General features: G+C 36.2%; 1 protein-coding gene across 5 annotated transcripts in view; it reads right to left on the bottom strand.

Moving 5' to 3' along the window:
* The window catches only part of Patj (PATJ crumbs cell polarity complex component), a 344,745-nt gene that overhangs the window by 308,399 nt on the left and 21,661 nt on the right, over positions 1 to 14,685 (bottom strand). For all 5 annotated transcript variants that reach the window (XM_078026378.1, XM_078026375.1, XM_078026379.1 and 2 more), the window contains exons 6-7: positions 9,692 to 9,887; positions 6,855 to 6,983 (exon numbers count right to left, since the gene is read on the bottom strand). In XM_078026378.1, coding sequence (XP_077882504.1) covers positions 6,855 to 6,983; positions 9,692 to 9,887 — 325 coding nt within the window. The remainder of the gene's footprint in view (positions 1 to 6,854; positions 6,984 to 9,691; positions 9,888 to 14,685) is intronic.

Raw genomic sequence — 14,685 nt, 5'->3', positions numbered from 1 at the left:
GTTATCACAGTCACCTTCTGAACACAATGGGATGACCAATGGATCTTACTTCCCCAGAATTCCTCCAGACCATGTGAAAGAGGTTTCTACAAAACAAAGTTTTACACCACCTGTTATCAATTTCAAAACAAAATTGAAAACTAGTTTCTGAAAAATTTTTATACTTTTGCCATAATGGAGTGCTCTAAGACATGTCTCTCAGGCACTATGGATACTCAAATACTCTCCAGTATCTGAGAGTATCTGAGGATTACTAATAGAAAGGCCTTTCAGTTCCCATTGCACAATATCATGTATTTTCCTACCCACTAAATTGGCCCTAATTATATTAACTGACCAGTCATTATAACTAACTAGATCTCAACAAATGCTTTCAAAAAGCTTCGTATACATCAACTTTTTAAAAATAATGACTGCATACCAGGCACGGTGGCATATGCCTGTAATTTCAGCAGCTCATGAGGCTGAGGCAGAAGGATTGTGAGTTCAAAGCCAGCTTCAGCAATTTAGTGAGGCACTGAGCAATACGGCAGGACCCTATCTCTAAACATAACATTAAAGGGGGAGGGGGATGTGGCTCAGTGGTTAGGCACCCCAAGTTCAATCCCTGGTACCAAAAAACAAAAAAACAACAATGAAGCCTATTTTCTACCTAACTTCCTAACATTCAAGGTAATACACAGGGAAAGACAGGAAGAGCTTTGGAGTCAGACACACCCAAATTCAAAAGCTAGCTACGTTGGCCAAGCTGTATAGTCAAAGGTCAGTTACTTATCCTAATCTAAACCTTAAGCAATATATGAATAAATTCCTTTCTCATAAGACTGTGGTCATTAAATTCAACAGTACATGTAAAATGTCTAGCCTAGTGCCTTGTTTATATCAAGTCACCAGATGCACCCATTTCTGATATTTTAAGCTGCAGTGATCTCAATGTTGTCACACCTTCTCAACTCAAAGAGCTATTTTATTAAACCCCTTTAAAGAAGAAATACTGAATTTCTTTTCTAATTTCATAATACAACAATATTCTTTGAAAAAAGCAGTATTAGTTAACGCCTTTAAAAGGATCACTCTATGATCAAAAGTAACTTCAATCATGCCTTCACATTAATGACCTAAGACAGCCATATTCCCCTACTAGGGAAATCACCACAGGCCTAAAACTGCTAACCTTGGAAAGGGAGTTGTAAGGATGGCACTGGCTGACATCCGGGAGCTCAGATTCTATGGACATTCCCACTACATTGTTAAGAATGGCTCACTGTGCTTGAATGATTTGTTCAACATGCTTTCTCCTGAATACCTGCTTTTGTCTGCAAGTCTGGGACTTTGGGATGTCTTGGACAGTGTGTGCCTCCGTGACCAGCACCTGGGCTCCGAGTCTTCGATGGCTTCCACGCAGACATTTCTGATACTTCACTTCATGTACCATCACCCCCCCATACCAGGGATTGAACTCAAGGGCACTCAAACACTGAGCTACATCCCCACCCCTATTTGTATTTTATTTAGGGACAGGTATCTGAGTTGCTTAGCACCTCACCATTGATGAGGCTGGATTTGAACTCACGATCTTCTTGTCTCGGCTCATGCCCCTTTTCTGCTATTGTTTTGGCTTTGTATTCTGTCATTATAACAGATCACAGCCATGAATCCAACTCTATGTTGAGTCCTATGTGTCCTCCTAGCAAATCCCAGGAGGTAGTCTGGGAGACTATTTCAGAATCATGAAATTACACTAAGAAGTAATTTGACCAGAGTTAGTGGTGAACCCACGACTCAAGCCTTTATCTGAGTCTAATGCTCCCATGCTATGATGCTATGCTCTTTCCTTTCAGAGATGCTTACTCAAGATGTTGATCAGTTGAGAAGAATCTGCCCAGAGGAAGCTAACAGAAAGTGTATAAACCACATCTTGTGCCATAGACTGGTGTATTAAAGAACTACAGCCAAAATGAGTTCATGACTTATAACAAGCCTAACAGAAAAAAAAAATTGAGGCCAGGCATGAAATAAATGGGTTACAGCCATAAGTTGAAGGAATTTTACCTGCCATCAGCTGAGATGAGATAAAGAAGCAAACACAAAATTTTCCTCCTGTGTACACCTCACCTTATTCCCTCTAGAAAAAGTCAAAAGTTCTGCTCTTCTTAGAGCTGGTTATTCTCTGTTGATAGATTTGACCAAGACTGCACAATGTTCATCAAGAAAAGGAAAGCATTAGGATCAACTTTTGATAAATAGACTTAAACAGCAAAGCATAGTTGAACAGATATGAGCTCTATCTTGACTTTGTCACTTCCCAGCCATGCAACCTTGGGCAATTTCTTAACAGTTCCCCCATGTCAATAACTTGGAAATAAAACTCATAAGACTGCTCTGAGGATTACATTAGAATAATGTATATTAGGCAGATGACAACATCTGCCATAAGCATTTGCTTCTCCATTACAGCTCTGTGATGGGCATAACCCTATCCCCTCCTTGATGATCTGAAATAGTGACGATCCATTCCAGTAAAGGGCGAAAATCAGACTTGGGCTTTTCCCAATAGTGTGTCAATGGAATTAATCTGGGAAACTCTGCACATCATATTGTCCTTGTTAAAGTCATAATGCACATTAGTATATTAAAAAGCCAGAAAATTCTTATATTAAAAAAATATTTGATTTTATTTAAATTTATTTGACCTTTTGTTTTTCAAAATAACTACTCTACTTTGCACTTTGAAAAACACTACTCCAGCAAACAAGCCTATTAAAATTTCTGATGGGGTGGGTGGGAATCGAAATACTCCAAAATGTTTCATCCCTTTGCTAGTTACAAAAAAAATCCTTTCAAAAAAAAACCCTCAGGGCTGAGTTGTAGCTCAGTGGTAGAGTACATGGTTAACATGCAAGAAGCCTGGGTTCAATTCCCAGCACATACATATACACACACACACACCTTTAAGAATATTATGTTTTGTGCCACAGATGTGTTTTAAAGACCCATAAAATGAATATTTTGTTATCAGACCCTTTTACATTGTTTAAAATTGTTGAGGCTACAAAGATGGGGATTATGAAATGGCACAAGAAAATACTGAAGTGACAGATGTGTTCATTATCTTAGTGGTGATGAACAGCATGACAGTTAAAATTTTACATGTCACTTGGTTAGAGTGCAGCATAGAGCTGCTTGGCAAAATGCTAGCCTAGATATTGCTACAAAGGTATTTTGTAAATGTGAGTCCCATCTACAAACTGGATGTGACTTGTTTGTGCCTAGTGTGTGCTATGTGATCAACAACCAATAAACCTTAGGGTCTGAGTCTCTGATAGCTCAGATGATTTCAGGGTAATAACCACTGATAATGTGAATGAACCTTATCCAATCAGTTTACAACTTTAAGAACAAAAACTGAGGTTTCCTAAAGAAGAAACGAAACTGTCTCATGCCTGGTAACATCTCACAGCTGGATAGCATCCTGCCCTGGTCTCCTAAATATCTTGCCAGTTTACCTTAGAGATTTCAAACTCAGAACTACATTAATTCCTGTCTGAGTTTCTAACCTGCTGGCCTGCCCTATAAATTTCAAGTCTTACAATGCTGTGAGCTAATCCTTAAAATAATCTCTTAATACATACATATATCCTATTGGTTCTATTTCTCTGAAAAACTCTGACAAAAATGAATTCACAAGTATATATACCTATGTCAAAAGTTATTAAATTGCAGGCTTTATATATGTGCAATTTATTGTATGTCAGTTCTACATTAGTAAAACTCTAAAAAATAACACTGAAAATTTCAGAGTTTTCATTTATGAATTATCTGTCAATATCTACTGAATTAGAAATTAGCTCCAAGAAATTATTAAATATATATAATATATATAAATATAAAATAAATAATATAGTAACATGAATTAAAATAATTAGTGCATATATTTTTAATTTTAAAAAGAGTTCTATTTCCCAAAAAAAAAAGTGAGAAGAGTGTTACTTTTCACATTTGTACAAAACTCTTTAATATCTGGCTTAAAAGAAGACAGCTAGATTCTCTTACTTATTCAGTATTCAATATGTTGTGAGATGTTTGGGTTGAAATATATGAAGAGAATCTGGCCTCAATCAGATATACACTTGGAAAAGGGAGTTGTATTTTAATAGTCCTTTCAGCCAATTCTTCTTTGATAACACACCCAAACCTGACAAGTTGCAGTTTCTTAAGATCAGCTGTAATGTGGAATCTAAAGCCACATCAAAAAACTTTTAGACACTGTTTCATTAAACCCTTTGATCTTTTACACATAAATTACTTTGTCATATCACATATTGATCTTCAAAAAATATTGATTCACAGAGTATACAGATCTTCCAAATACTGACATATTTCATTATACATATAAAAAAAATCACATTGGTGACTATCATTAATAACCTACTCAACAACACTCTTTAAATAATGGCAAATTTAAGCTTATGAACAAAATTTTTCAAAATTTTAATTTTTCTCAAAAGCTGAAACTTTGTCATTGCCTTCAGTACAGTGGCACACACCTGTAATCCCAGCAACTTGGGAGGCTGAGGCAAGAGGATCACGACTTCAAAGCCAGCCTCAGCAACTTAGCAATGCGCTAAGCAACTCAGCAAGAACCTGTTTCTAAATAAAAATATTTTTTAAATGGCTGGGGGTGTGACTCAACGACCTTGAGTTCAATCCCCAGTACAAAAAAAAAATTTTGTCATTGCCAACACTGCCAAGAGTTTCTCCTAAAATAGGTTCACTTCATTAATTGTCAAGGAAATATCCATCAAATACCTAAGTCTGAATAACCACAATTTTTCTGTCAGTTATTAGTTCAAAAATAAAAAATGCTGTTACATATGAAAAATGGCTTCTTAAAAAGAAAAATATCATTATTACAAAGTGAATGTTTCTATGCATACTGATATTGTTACTTATCTGTAGAGAGTCTACATGTGCCCATTTTTTATCATCTTTATAAGAAATTTTTATTATGTATATTAACCTTTTATAAAAATTTCAAAATAAATCCCATTTGGATGTTTTTTAAAAATGGCTTCTTCACTTCACAAGATGCTTTTTCTCAAGATGACCATCACGCTTTGGTACACAGGAGTGTATGCGTACCTCCCATTTTGTCCTTCGATTGTAAATAGACATGTACCAAAAAGTCATATTTCTTACTAAATTTTATTGTTTCTACTGCATCATAAAGAACCTTACATGAACCTGGAATTTTTTTCTTTCTTGTTGCAAGAGCATGGCCAGAAAGAATGCAGTGACAGTCAGTAAAGATTGAAGCCAACGCCTTGTTTTGCACTACAACATCAGCAATTTTTGTCTAACACTGTTTCTGAATCATCAGTACACATGTCAATGGTGTAAAAGTGGATAATAACATTTTATAATAACACAGTAAGATAATAATATCTTAGTATTACTATACAAGTTGTTTTGATCTCATAGACCCCCTTCAAGTCTCAGAGACCTCCAGAGGCCAACCAATCAGAACTACCGCTTTAAATAAACACACTCAGATGGAAGGACAATGGAAATATCAACAATCCCACAGTTTGTATATAGTAAAGTAATTTTGATCAGAAACAAAGGGCTAAGGAACTTATCTCAAAGCTATATTTGCACAGCAAGTTTCTGAGTTTTAGAGGCTGAGGTTGTGACTCAGTGGTAGAGCACTTGCCTGGCATGTGTGGGGACCTGGATTCAAATCTCAGCACTGCATATAAATAAATTAAATAAAGGTCTATTGACAACTAAAAAAAAAAAAGAAATCCAAAAAAATTTTTTTTAAAAAGTTTCTGAGTTTTGTTGTTTTTCATTTTATGTGGTGTTGCAGCTTTTGAAACCCAGAGCCTCTTGCATGCTAGGCAAGCAATTTACCACCGAGCTATACCCAGAGCCCTGTCAAGTTTATTTTTACTTATATGTCTCTTAGAAGAGATAAGTTTATATCTTCCTGGACAATAATCAGTGAAATTTTATGTATTATTTGGATTATGGAAATAATTAAAGTTATTTATGATTTATCATGGATGTTCTATATAATAGGAGCTCTTTATTCAGTGGGTTTACAATCAAATTTCTAAAAAATGAATATGGCTGGGTGTAGTAACCCATGCCTATAAACCAGCACCTTGGGAAGCTGAGACAGGAAGATTGCAAGTTGGAGGCCCACCTCAGCAACTTAGTGAGACCTTGTCCCAAATAAAAACTTAAAAAGGCTGGATGTGTAGCTTAGGAGTAGAGCACCCCATAAAACAAGCAAGCAAAAAAAAACCAAAAAAACCACAAAATGTGGTATTTAACATTTTCTTTCCTCTAAAATTAAGTAAAAACAGAGGCTAAATTTTTAAATGGTCCACTTTCAGTTTAAGCACTGCTAAATAATGAAGGACAGAAATTTGATTTATAATAGCAGAAAATTTTAATTCAAGCGACATCTTACATGTACAATATTAGGAGAAATGTTTATTATAATCATTAGACCTTCTGATTTTATCATTATGCCCTTGAATTATACTCTGGAGGAGAATAATACAGATGTTCAAAATGTACTAACAACTATTTTAAACAAGAAATATTATCCTTTGATAAATTTAAGAAGGTTGTCAACTACAGGTTCCCCCCACCCACCAAAAAAAACGTTGCCCATGTAAAATAAAGCAGAATACACATTAGTATTTATGGAATAAGCCATTTTTAAGCTATAATTAAATTCTACTTATTGAGTCATGTCCTAGTAACTCATGTTATAAAATTACAACTCAAGTCATACAATTTAAATTTTATAAAACCAAAATGATAAAAGGAGATCAACTTACTCGATCAGCTAATCCTCCAGGAACTATGGTCCTCACCACTACGCCACTTGACTTTCCTCCAACTATTCCAAATCCTAATCCAGAGCCATCGTTAATGAGTTCAACATCCTCGATATGGCCCCAACAAACCTATGAATTAAAGGCAAGTAAGAACCACAATATTGGTACAACACACAGATCTTAACTTTCCAATACAGTCACTACTAAAGTGATAGATTTACAAGAAAATGAATATTCATACACTTAATTAAGGCAGCAATCCAGAAGCTAAAATTGTTAGGCCCTGACCTAAGGATCTTATATCCAGGAGAGAAAAAGCTAAAACACAATTAAAATGCAAGGCAGAATATCAGACAAAACATTGTAGCTCTAAGAGGACAAGAAACATTCCCCAGTCTATGACCAATATCTAGCAGAAGGCCTGGATTGTATAGGAACCAATAAATATGTGATTGCTTCAGATGAAAGTCACAGGGCTGGGAATGTGGCTCCATAGTAGTGTATTAGTAGTAGTGTGTTCACCTAGCAGGCACAAAGAGCATCAGGGAAGAAAAAAAACCCTTAACTTGAATTGGAAGTCACAAAATGTTAGGAAGACTTCAGAGGTTTGGGGGAGAGAAAAGCCATAAGAAATAAAATCCAATGAGAGGAGGGAGCATTTAAATCATACTATAGGGACTGGGGTATGGCTCAGTGGTAGAGCATTCTAGCATGTGTAAGGCACTGGGTTTGCTCCTCAGCACCACATAAAATAAAGGTATTGTGTCCACCTACAACTGAAAAATAAATATTAAAAAAAACCATAAACTGCACTACAAAGAAGGAAGACAATCAAGAACAAAGTTGGACCAGATAGTAGAATGGGTCAAAGATACAGTCAATAGATTGAGTTAACTGGGAAGACAAATGGGAATTCAAGGTTTTAGAAGATGGAATGACAAGAAGGTGGCAGTGGCTTGTGAAAATTAATCTGGCAGCAATGTAAAGAATGAAATGGTAAGAACATGATGAGGTAAAGAGACAAATTTAGGAGGCATTAATGAGGGAAAAGAAAGGCAGACCCAACTGAAGATATTGTTAATATAATCATACAAATCAGACAAGAAGAAATAAGCACTATTCCTCCAATTAGCAGGTTTCCATGAGAAATGTGCATTAAATTCATATAATCCAACAGCAGAACAATGTCTCCCTCTCAAGATCATGAGGGCATAATCATTATTTAGTTCTTTTTTTTTTTTTTTGAGAGGGAGAGAGAGAACTTTAACATTTTATTTTTCAGTTATTGGCGAACACAACATCTTTGTGTTTGTATGTGGTGCTGAGGATCGAACCCAGGCCGCACGCACGCCAGGTGACCGCGCTACCGCTTGAGCCACATCCCCGGCCCTATTTAGTTCTTCTATTACATAAAATTGGAAAGCTACTATGCAATGTTAAAATAAACAGGAATATAGGGAATATTTAATAAGCTCATGTCTGGAACAATACCTAGTAACTGGGAAGCATGTTTGTTAAAATAAGAACCCTGGCTGGGGGCTAGGGTTGTGGTTCTGTGGTAGAGTGAGTGCTTGCCTCACATGTTTGAGGCACTGGGTTCAATTCTCAGCACCACCTATAAATAAATGGATAAAATAAAGGTCCATCAACAACTAAAAGAATTAAAAAAAAAAAAAAAAAACAAGTAGAAGAAACCTTGCTGGGCACAGTGGCACCCACCTGTAATCCCAGCAGCTCTGGAGGCTGAGGCAGGAGGATCATGAGTTCAAAGCCAGCCTTAGCAATTTAGCGAGGCCCTAAGCAACTCAGTGAGACCCTGTCTCTAAATAAAATACAAAAAGGGCTGGGGGTGTGGTTCAGTGGTTAAGCACCCCTGTTCAATCCCTGGTGCTCCCCCACCCCCAAAAAAAGAAGCCTGAATCAATGACAGCAGCTACTGTCACAGAGTGTTAACTGGCACCAGCCCTACGCTTGGCTCTTCACACACCTCTTTCAATCTTTACGACCATTACTAGTTTTAAGTAACAAAGAGACTGAGGTGTGGAGAAGTCAAGGACCTGCTGGTGTCACACAACTAGGAGAAGAAGAAATGGACTTGAACCCACCAATGCATGACTCCAACACCCTTATTCTTTATATGCTAGACAATGTCCCACTTTGTCCATTGTAGTTATTTTGTAAATTGTGCTGTATAAATATTACAGAGTGTAACAGGAAAAATGCCTATACTTTAATTTGTGTTGTGACCTTGTAATGTACCAGTTTTTTTCTTTTGTCCTGAGGAATGAAAATTATATAAATCAGCTAGCACTTAGTGTTATAAGAAAATAAGATTTATTAGCAGGCATTCTGAAGACGCTGGCCAAAATCTGGTAAATGTTACAAAGCAGCTTTAAGAGTTCCTAAAACAGACATACTTATTTTCTTCTAAACTGTGAAGTATATATCCTTACATGAAAAAAAAAAACCTACTATAATTTTGTAGCATCAATAACCTACCCATAAACTCCCATTATAATTCATAAAAGTAATGTTTTTGAAATGTTAACTTTCTATAAAGTTAACTTTCTATAAAGGAACACAAGACACCACCACCAAATAAACTACACCTAACACTCAATTTGACCCCTATATTAAATAATAATCTTAAATTAAAAGTCCCACAGGACATTGAAAAGACTAAATAAATAGCCCTTCATGAAACATCTTGTTTAAATATGATGCACTTGGAGATATGATCATCCCTCTTGACCCGTGACAAGTAAATGACACCTGAATATATACTTCTTATCATCAATAGCATAACTCAAAATTATTTTCCCAAGTTTGCAACTCACTGTTTCAGGCAGAGTTGTATCAGCTGAGCTGGTAGAAGTCCTGCTTTTTGTGTGGACTGGTTCCCTGGCTACAACCAGATGCAAAGATCCACCCGTTTGTTGTAATAATGCAATTGCTTGCTGGTGAGAAATATTGTGATCCAGTGGTGTGTGATTAATGGCCAAAATCTGGTCATTTTCCTTTAATCTTTGATCCCTTAATCATATAAGAAAAGATTATGTTTAAAGTGATCTAATAACTTGACTTTTAAATATCTGTTATTTAAGTTCAGCAATTTATTGCTTATGTTACTATTTCATTCAATACATTTACCTGAATAATTATGTAGATACATAACAGAGCTCAGAGTGCCTTTTCATAACACTTAATAACTAATGTACTAATTAGCTAGTGCATCCCTCTATACACACTTACACACACACATTTTAAAAGTCAGTTGGCTAGAAAAATAAACTAAAACACTTTAGAAAGCCCTACTGCCAAGGGTTAGCAAGTGTGAATACTGCATGGACCCCGCACTGTCGGAAGCTTTCCAATCTGATTTCTATCCATATTATACTAGGATAACCATTTTCTGAACTTCACCAAGAGCCTCCTCACTAGGAGGTTCACCCCATCTCCATTTTCTTTACTTCTTTATCATTTGTCAGTAGAGGCCAAATACTCCTTGAAAATCCATGGTGATTACTTCCAAACCTATATCTAATCCCTTTTCTCTCTCCCAAACCAATCTCCCAACTACTAACAAAGGTTAAAAAGACAACTAAAAAAAAAAAAAAAAAAAAGTAACAATCTCTAAAGAAAAAAAAAAGCACTACTATAATTAAAATTGACTGAGCCCCTTAGGAGTCAGGTACTGTGTTAAGTGCTTTACATGCATTATTATCTCGTATAATCCTCATAATCACCTTTTAAAGTAGTTAAGTTTTACATACAAAAACTTAAAGCTCAGACTAACTTAACACCTTATCTGAAGAGTCTGACTCTGAAGCATAGTCATCACCTACTATGATAACATGCATTCTAAGGATAGTCTACAATTTACTGTCCTGGTTTACTGCATTTGACTGTTATCTTCCAAGTACCATTGAAATAGTATTCCTGCTGGCCGAGCAACAGTACCCTAACACTTTCTTGCCCTTCTTTGTCTCTTTTGGATCCACCCATCTCCTCCTTTCCATTCCTACTCTCCAGTTGGAATCCTCGCCTAACATCTAAATCTAATTTGCAAAATTCCATCAGATTTACATTTCTAGGCTCTCTTCATGCTGGTATCTTTTCCAGTTCAAAAATGTGTAATGATCAGCTATTGCTAACCAATAAAGAAAGCAGCAAAGAAATGAAAACAAACTCCTGTCATGCCTGTTTCATAAAAGGAACATTTTTACCTCTTAAAATACAGCAAGGGATTTATTTCAGAATAGGATAATCCTTTTCACAAATACAATTTTGAATTATGAAGGGTCCATTATATTGCCCCCTGCCTCCTTTTTTCTCTAATTTCATAGCAGGTCAGGAAAACCTTGTCATGGACCAGAATATCAAGAATACTGACCTCTAGGACAGAGGGTAAACTTGGCTGGTCTTGAAGGCCTCAATGTTCTGCCCCTAAGTACTCTTCCTACTTGGACGCTGTCCACACAAACTATTTCTTCAACTACTCTGACTTATGACTTCTCTCTCAAATATGTCTGGCATTTCCTGCTCTGGTATAAACTGTTCCCTCCACATCTAATACCTTTCTACTCAGCCAAATTCAATTCCATCCATCACCATTCAGTTGAGTCTCATATCTCAGTCCACAAAGTTCTGAACCACTCGTTCACCATTAAATACTCAGGTATGTTAAGCATGCTGCCTACAGAGTTAGCTAAGTCCTTCCCTGTTGGATTTTAAGTTTCCTGGAGACAGGTACTCATGTTTTGGAGTCTTCCTTAGAAAGAGCAAGTTCAATATATCAATTTATTTATTTATTTATTTTGAGGCAGTAGTGGGGATTGAACATACTGGCACTCTACAACTGAGCTACATCCCTAGTCCTTTTGTTAAATTTTGAGATAGAATCAAGTTGCCAAGGTTGGACTTGAACTTTCAAGCCTGTCTCAGCCCTCCCAAGTATCTGGAATTACAGGTGGGTACCACTATGCCCAGTTAATATTCCAATTTTTGATACTAAAATAGTCTTTCACAATAAATCATGTAGCATTAAAAATGTTGTTTAAAAATCTTTTCATTAATATTAGGAATGACATATTAAGGTGAGAATAAGATGTAAAAATGTATATATTCTATGACCTTGTCTTTACAAAAAAGAAAACATTATGGACTGGGGGGTATAATGCAGTAGTAGAGCGCATACAGTGTGAGAATCTGGGTTTGATCCCCAGTATTGGGGAAAAAGAAAAGAAAGCATTCTAAGATATTTCTCAGTTGTATCGGGATGCTCAAAATTCAAATGTTTCAGCACTAGGGTATAAGCTCAGTCGTACAGCACATACTTAGCATGCACAAGGCCCTGGGTTCAATCTCAGCACATCTCCAAAGAAAGTTTCAAGTACCTTGAGACTTTTATTTTTACTTACTATTTTTACTAACTATATTTCCATACTTTATAGTTTTTTATTATATGCATAACAGATTTTCATAATTTTAGAATATTTTTTGAGAACGCTGCTTGTGAAGCATCTCCCCAGGACTAAAGAAACTTCTTCTTAAATGTAAATACTACAGGACAATATCCAGGAATCATTTCCATTCTTCCATCTCCATGTCCCCCTTTCTCTAACTTCAACTAAATTTCTATTCACAGCATGTTCATCTAGGGAATCTCTTAATTAATTCTAAATGAGTGAGATACATTTAAGTCTTTTTAGCCCTGATCTAACTCATTTTTCATAAGTCCTTAATTCACTCGTGGATTTTCTATTTTCTAGAAATCAATCTATTTTAATCTACCTTTTCCCCTACCCAATAGTCTTCAAGGACACTTCCTTTCTCTCCAAGTTAGAATCCATTCTTTCCAAGATAAAATCTGCTCTGGGAACATAAACTCAATCCAGGATAAATAAGCTACAGAGGAAAATTTGGATTTTTTTGACACATTCCACTTAATTCCTCCATGCAATTACTTATACATATATACTAATACATAATTATACTACATATACAATTAAATTCCCCACACTAATTTGTATTTTATATAATTATACATAATTATACCATATAAACATATATGCAATTTAGCTCCCTCATACTAATTTTTAAACACACACACGTATTTAATTCACACTTTCCATTCAAGAGGAAACAAGTTCTTGTGTCTCCATCACACAACATTCAGAAATAGTGGATTTCCATGACTTTGACAGCCAGCAGGTTAGGCAAGTTTCTGTGTGGAAAGTCCTCAGAAGAAAGGAAGTACTGATCAAGATCATGAAGATCATTTTTAGATATCTAGAAGGTCCTATATGGCTGGTACCTACCTCTCCCTCTGCCCCTTCTGCATCATCTTATATTATTCTCCTCCAAATAAATACCAGTCATGCTCCAAGCAAAGGACCTGTGTTCCATCTCTTCATGGGGGTAATGGCCCATAGTCTCGCTATTCCATTCCCCAACACATTCTGCTCTCTGCAGACCCTGCTGTCTCTCTAGGTCTCCCATTGCCTCTGAGAAGCCACCTTACTCCTTGCCATTGGTCAAGGTTCTTATCCACTCAAATCATCAAGCTCCTCTTTTTGGAAACATTCAATTTGTAATCACAGACCTATTACTACAAAGTACTGAGACATAATAATTGACTACAAGCAGGATGGAATAATGTCTCTTTTGTTTAACATTTTATACCCAAAACATAGCATACAATCAAAATTCAATATCTGTTAAAAGCCAGGCATGATGGCACCTACAGTTCAGGATACTCTGCAGGCTGAAGGAAAAGGATCACAAGAGCCCACAAGTTCAAGACCATCCTGGGCAAAAATTTTAAAAAGTTAAATAACGAATAGGCGGTTGAAAATATACTGCCCCTGTGCAGGGAAAGCTTCCCGGCACCTCTCTAACTATTTTGCTCATGGCTTCTTCCTCCTATGCTATACATTCACTGCGACCTTTTATTACTACTTCTAATTCCCAACTTTTTCCAGCAAGTGTGTAACAGTGCCATATGGAACAATGTCTATTAAAAATACAAGCTGCTCCTCACAGAAAAGCTTCCATTTTGTTTCTTCAAGAAAACTTAGAGGAGCCAGGTGCAGCGGTGCACACCTATAATCCCAGTGGCTCGGGAGGCTGAGGCAGGAGGATCACAAGTTCATAGCTAGCCTTAGCAACAGCAAAATGCTAAGCAACTCAGTGAGACCCTGTATCTAAATAAAATACAAAATGACCAAAAAAAAAAAAATGACACACACAAAAAATGTCTGTACCCATTCAGTACAAACATGATTTTCAGCTGGGGATGTGGCTCAGTGGTTGAGTGTCCCTGAATTCAATCCCTGGTACCAAAATAAAAAAGAAAATGAAAATAAAGCTTAGGGGAGGCCTGGAAGTGTGACTCAATGATAGAGAGCATACCCAGCACATGCAAGGCCTTGGGTTCAAAATTAAGCAACAAAAAAGAAAAAACAGCTTGCAGGGAGAGTACTATGGAGTGTAAAACAAAACGTAGTTACTAAAGCAGCAGCAAAATAACATACTTAAAATATTTGTTTTTCTTAAATTTGGTAAACCATCTTTACAAGTTACTTTAATTTATCATGGAAAAAATAAATATATACCTGGGGATTTTTCTTTATCCACTGAACAAAAATATGGCAAAAATTTGTTTCTACTTGGAAAATTTTCTATGTTTATTTAGAAAATTTTATTTATTTATTTACTTGGATTGAACCCAAGGGTATATAACCACAGAGCCACATCCCCAGCCCTCTTTTTTGTTTTGTTTTATTTTGAGACAGGGTCTTAATAAGTTGCTGAGGCTGGCCTCAAACTT

This window comes from Ictidomys tridecemlineatus, chromosome 11 (genome assembly GCF_052094955.1).
Source record: "Ictidomys tridecemlineatus isolate mIctTri1 chromosome 11, mIctTri1.hap1, whole genome shotgun sequence".
Taxonomy (NCBI): Eukaryota; Metazoa; Chordata; class Mammalia; order Rodentia; family Sciuridae; genus Ictidomys; species Ictidomys tridecemlineatus.
Note: the sequence above shows the minus strand (reverse complement) of the source record. Positions and strands in the feature narration are given on the sequence as shown.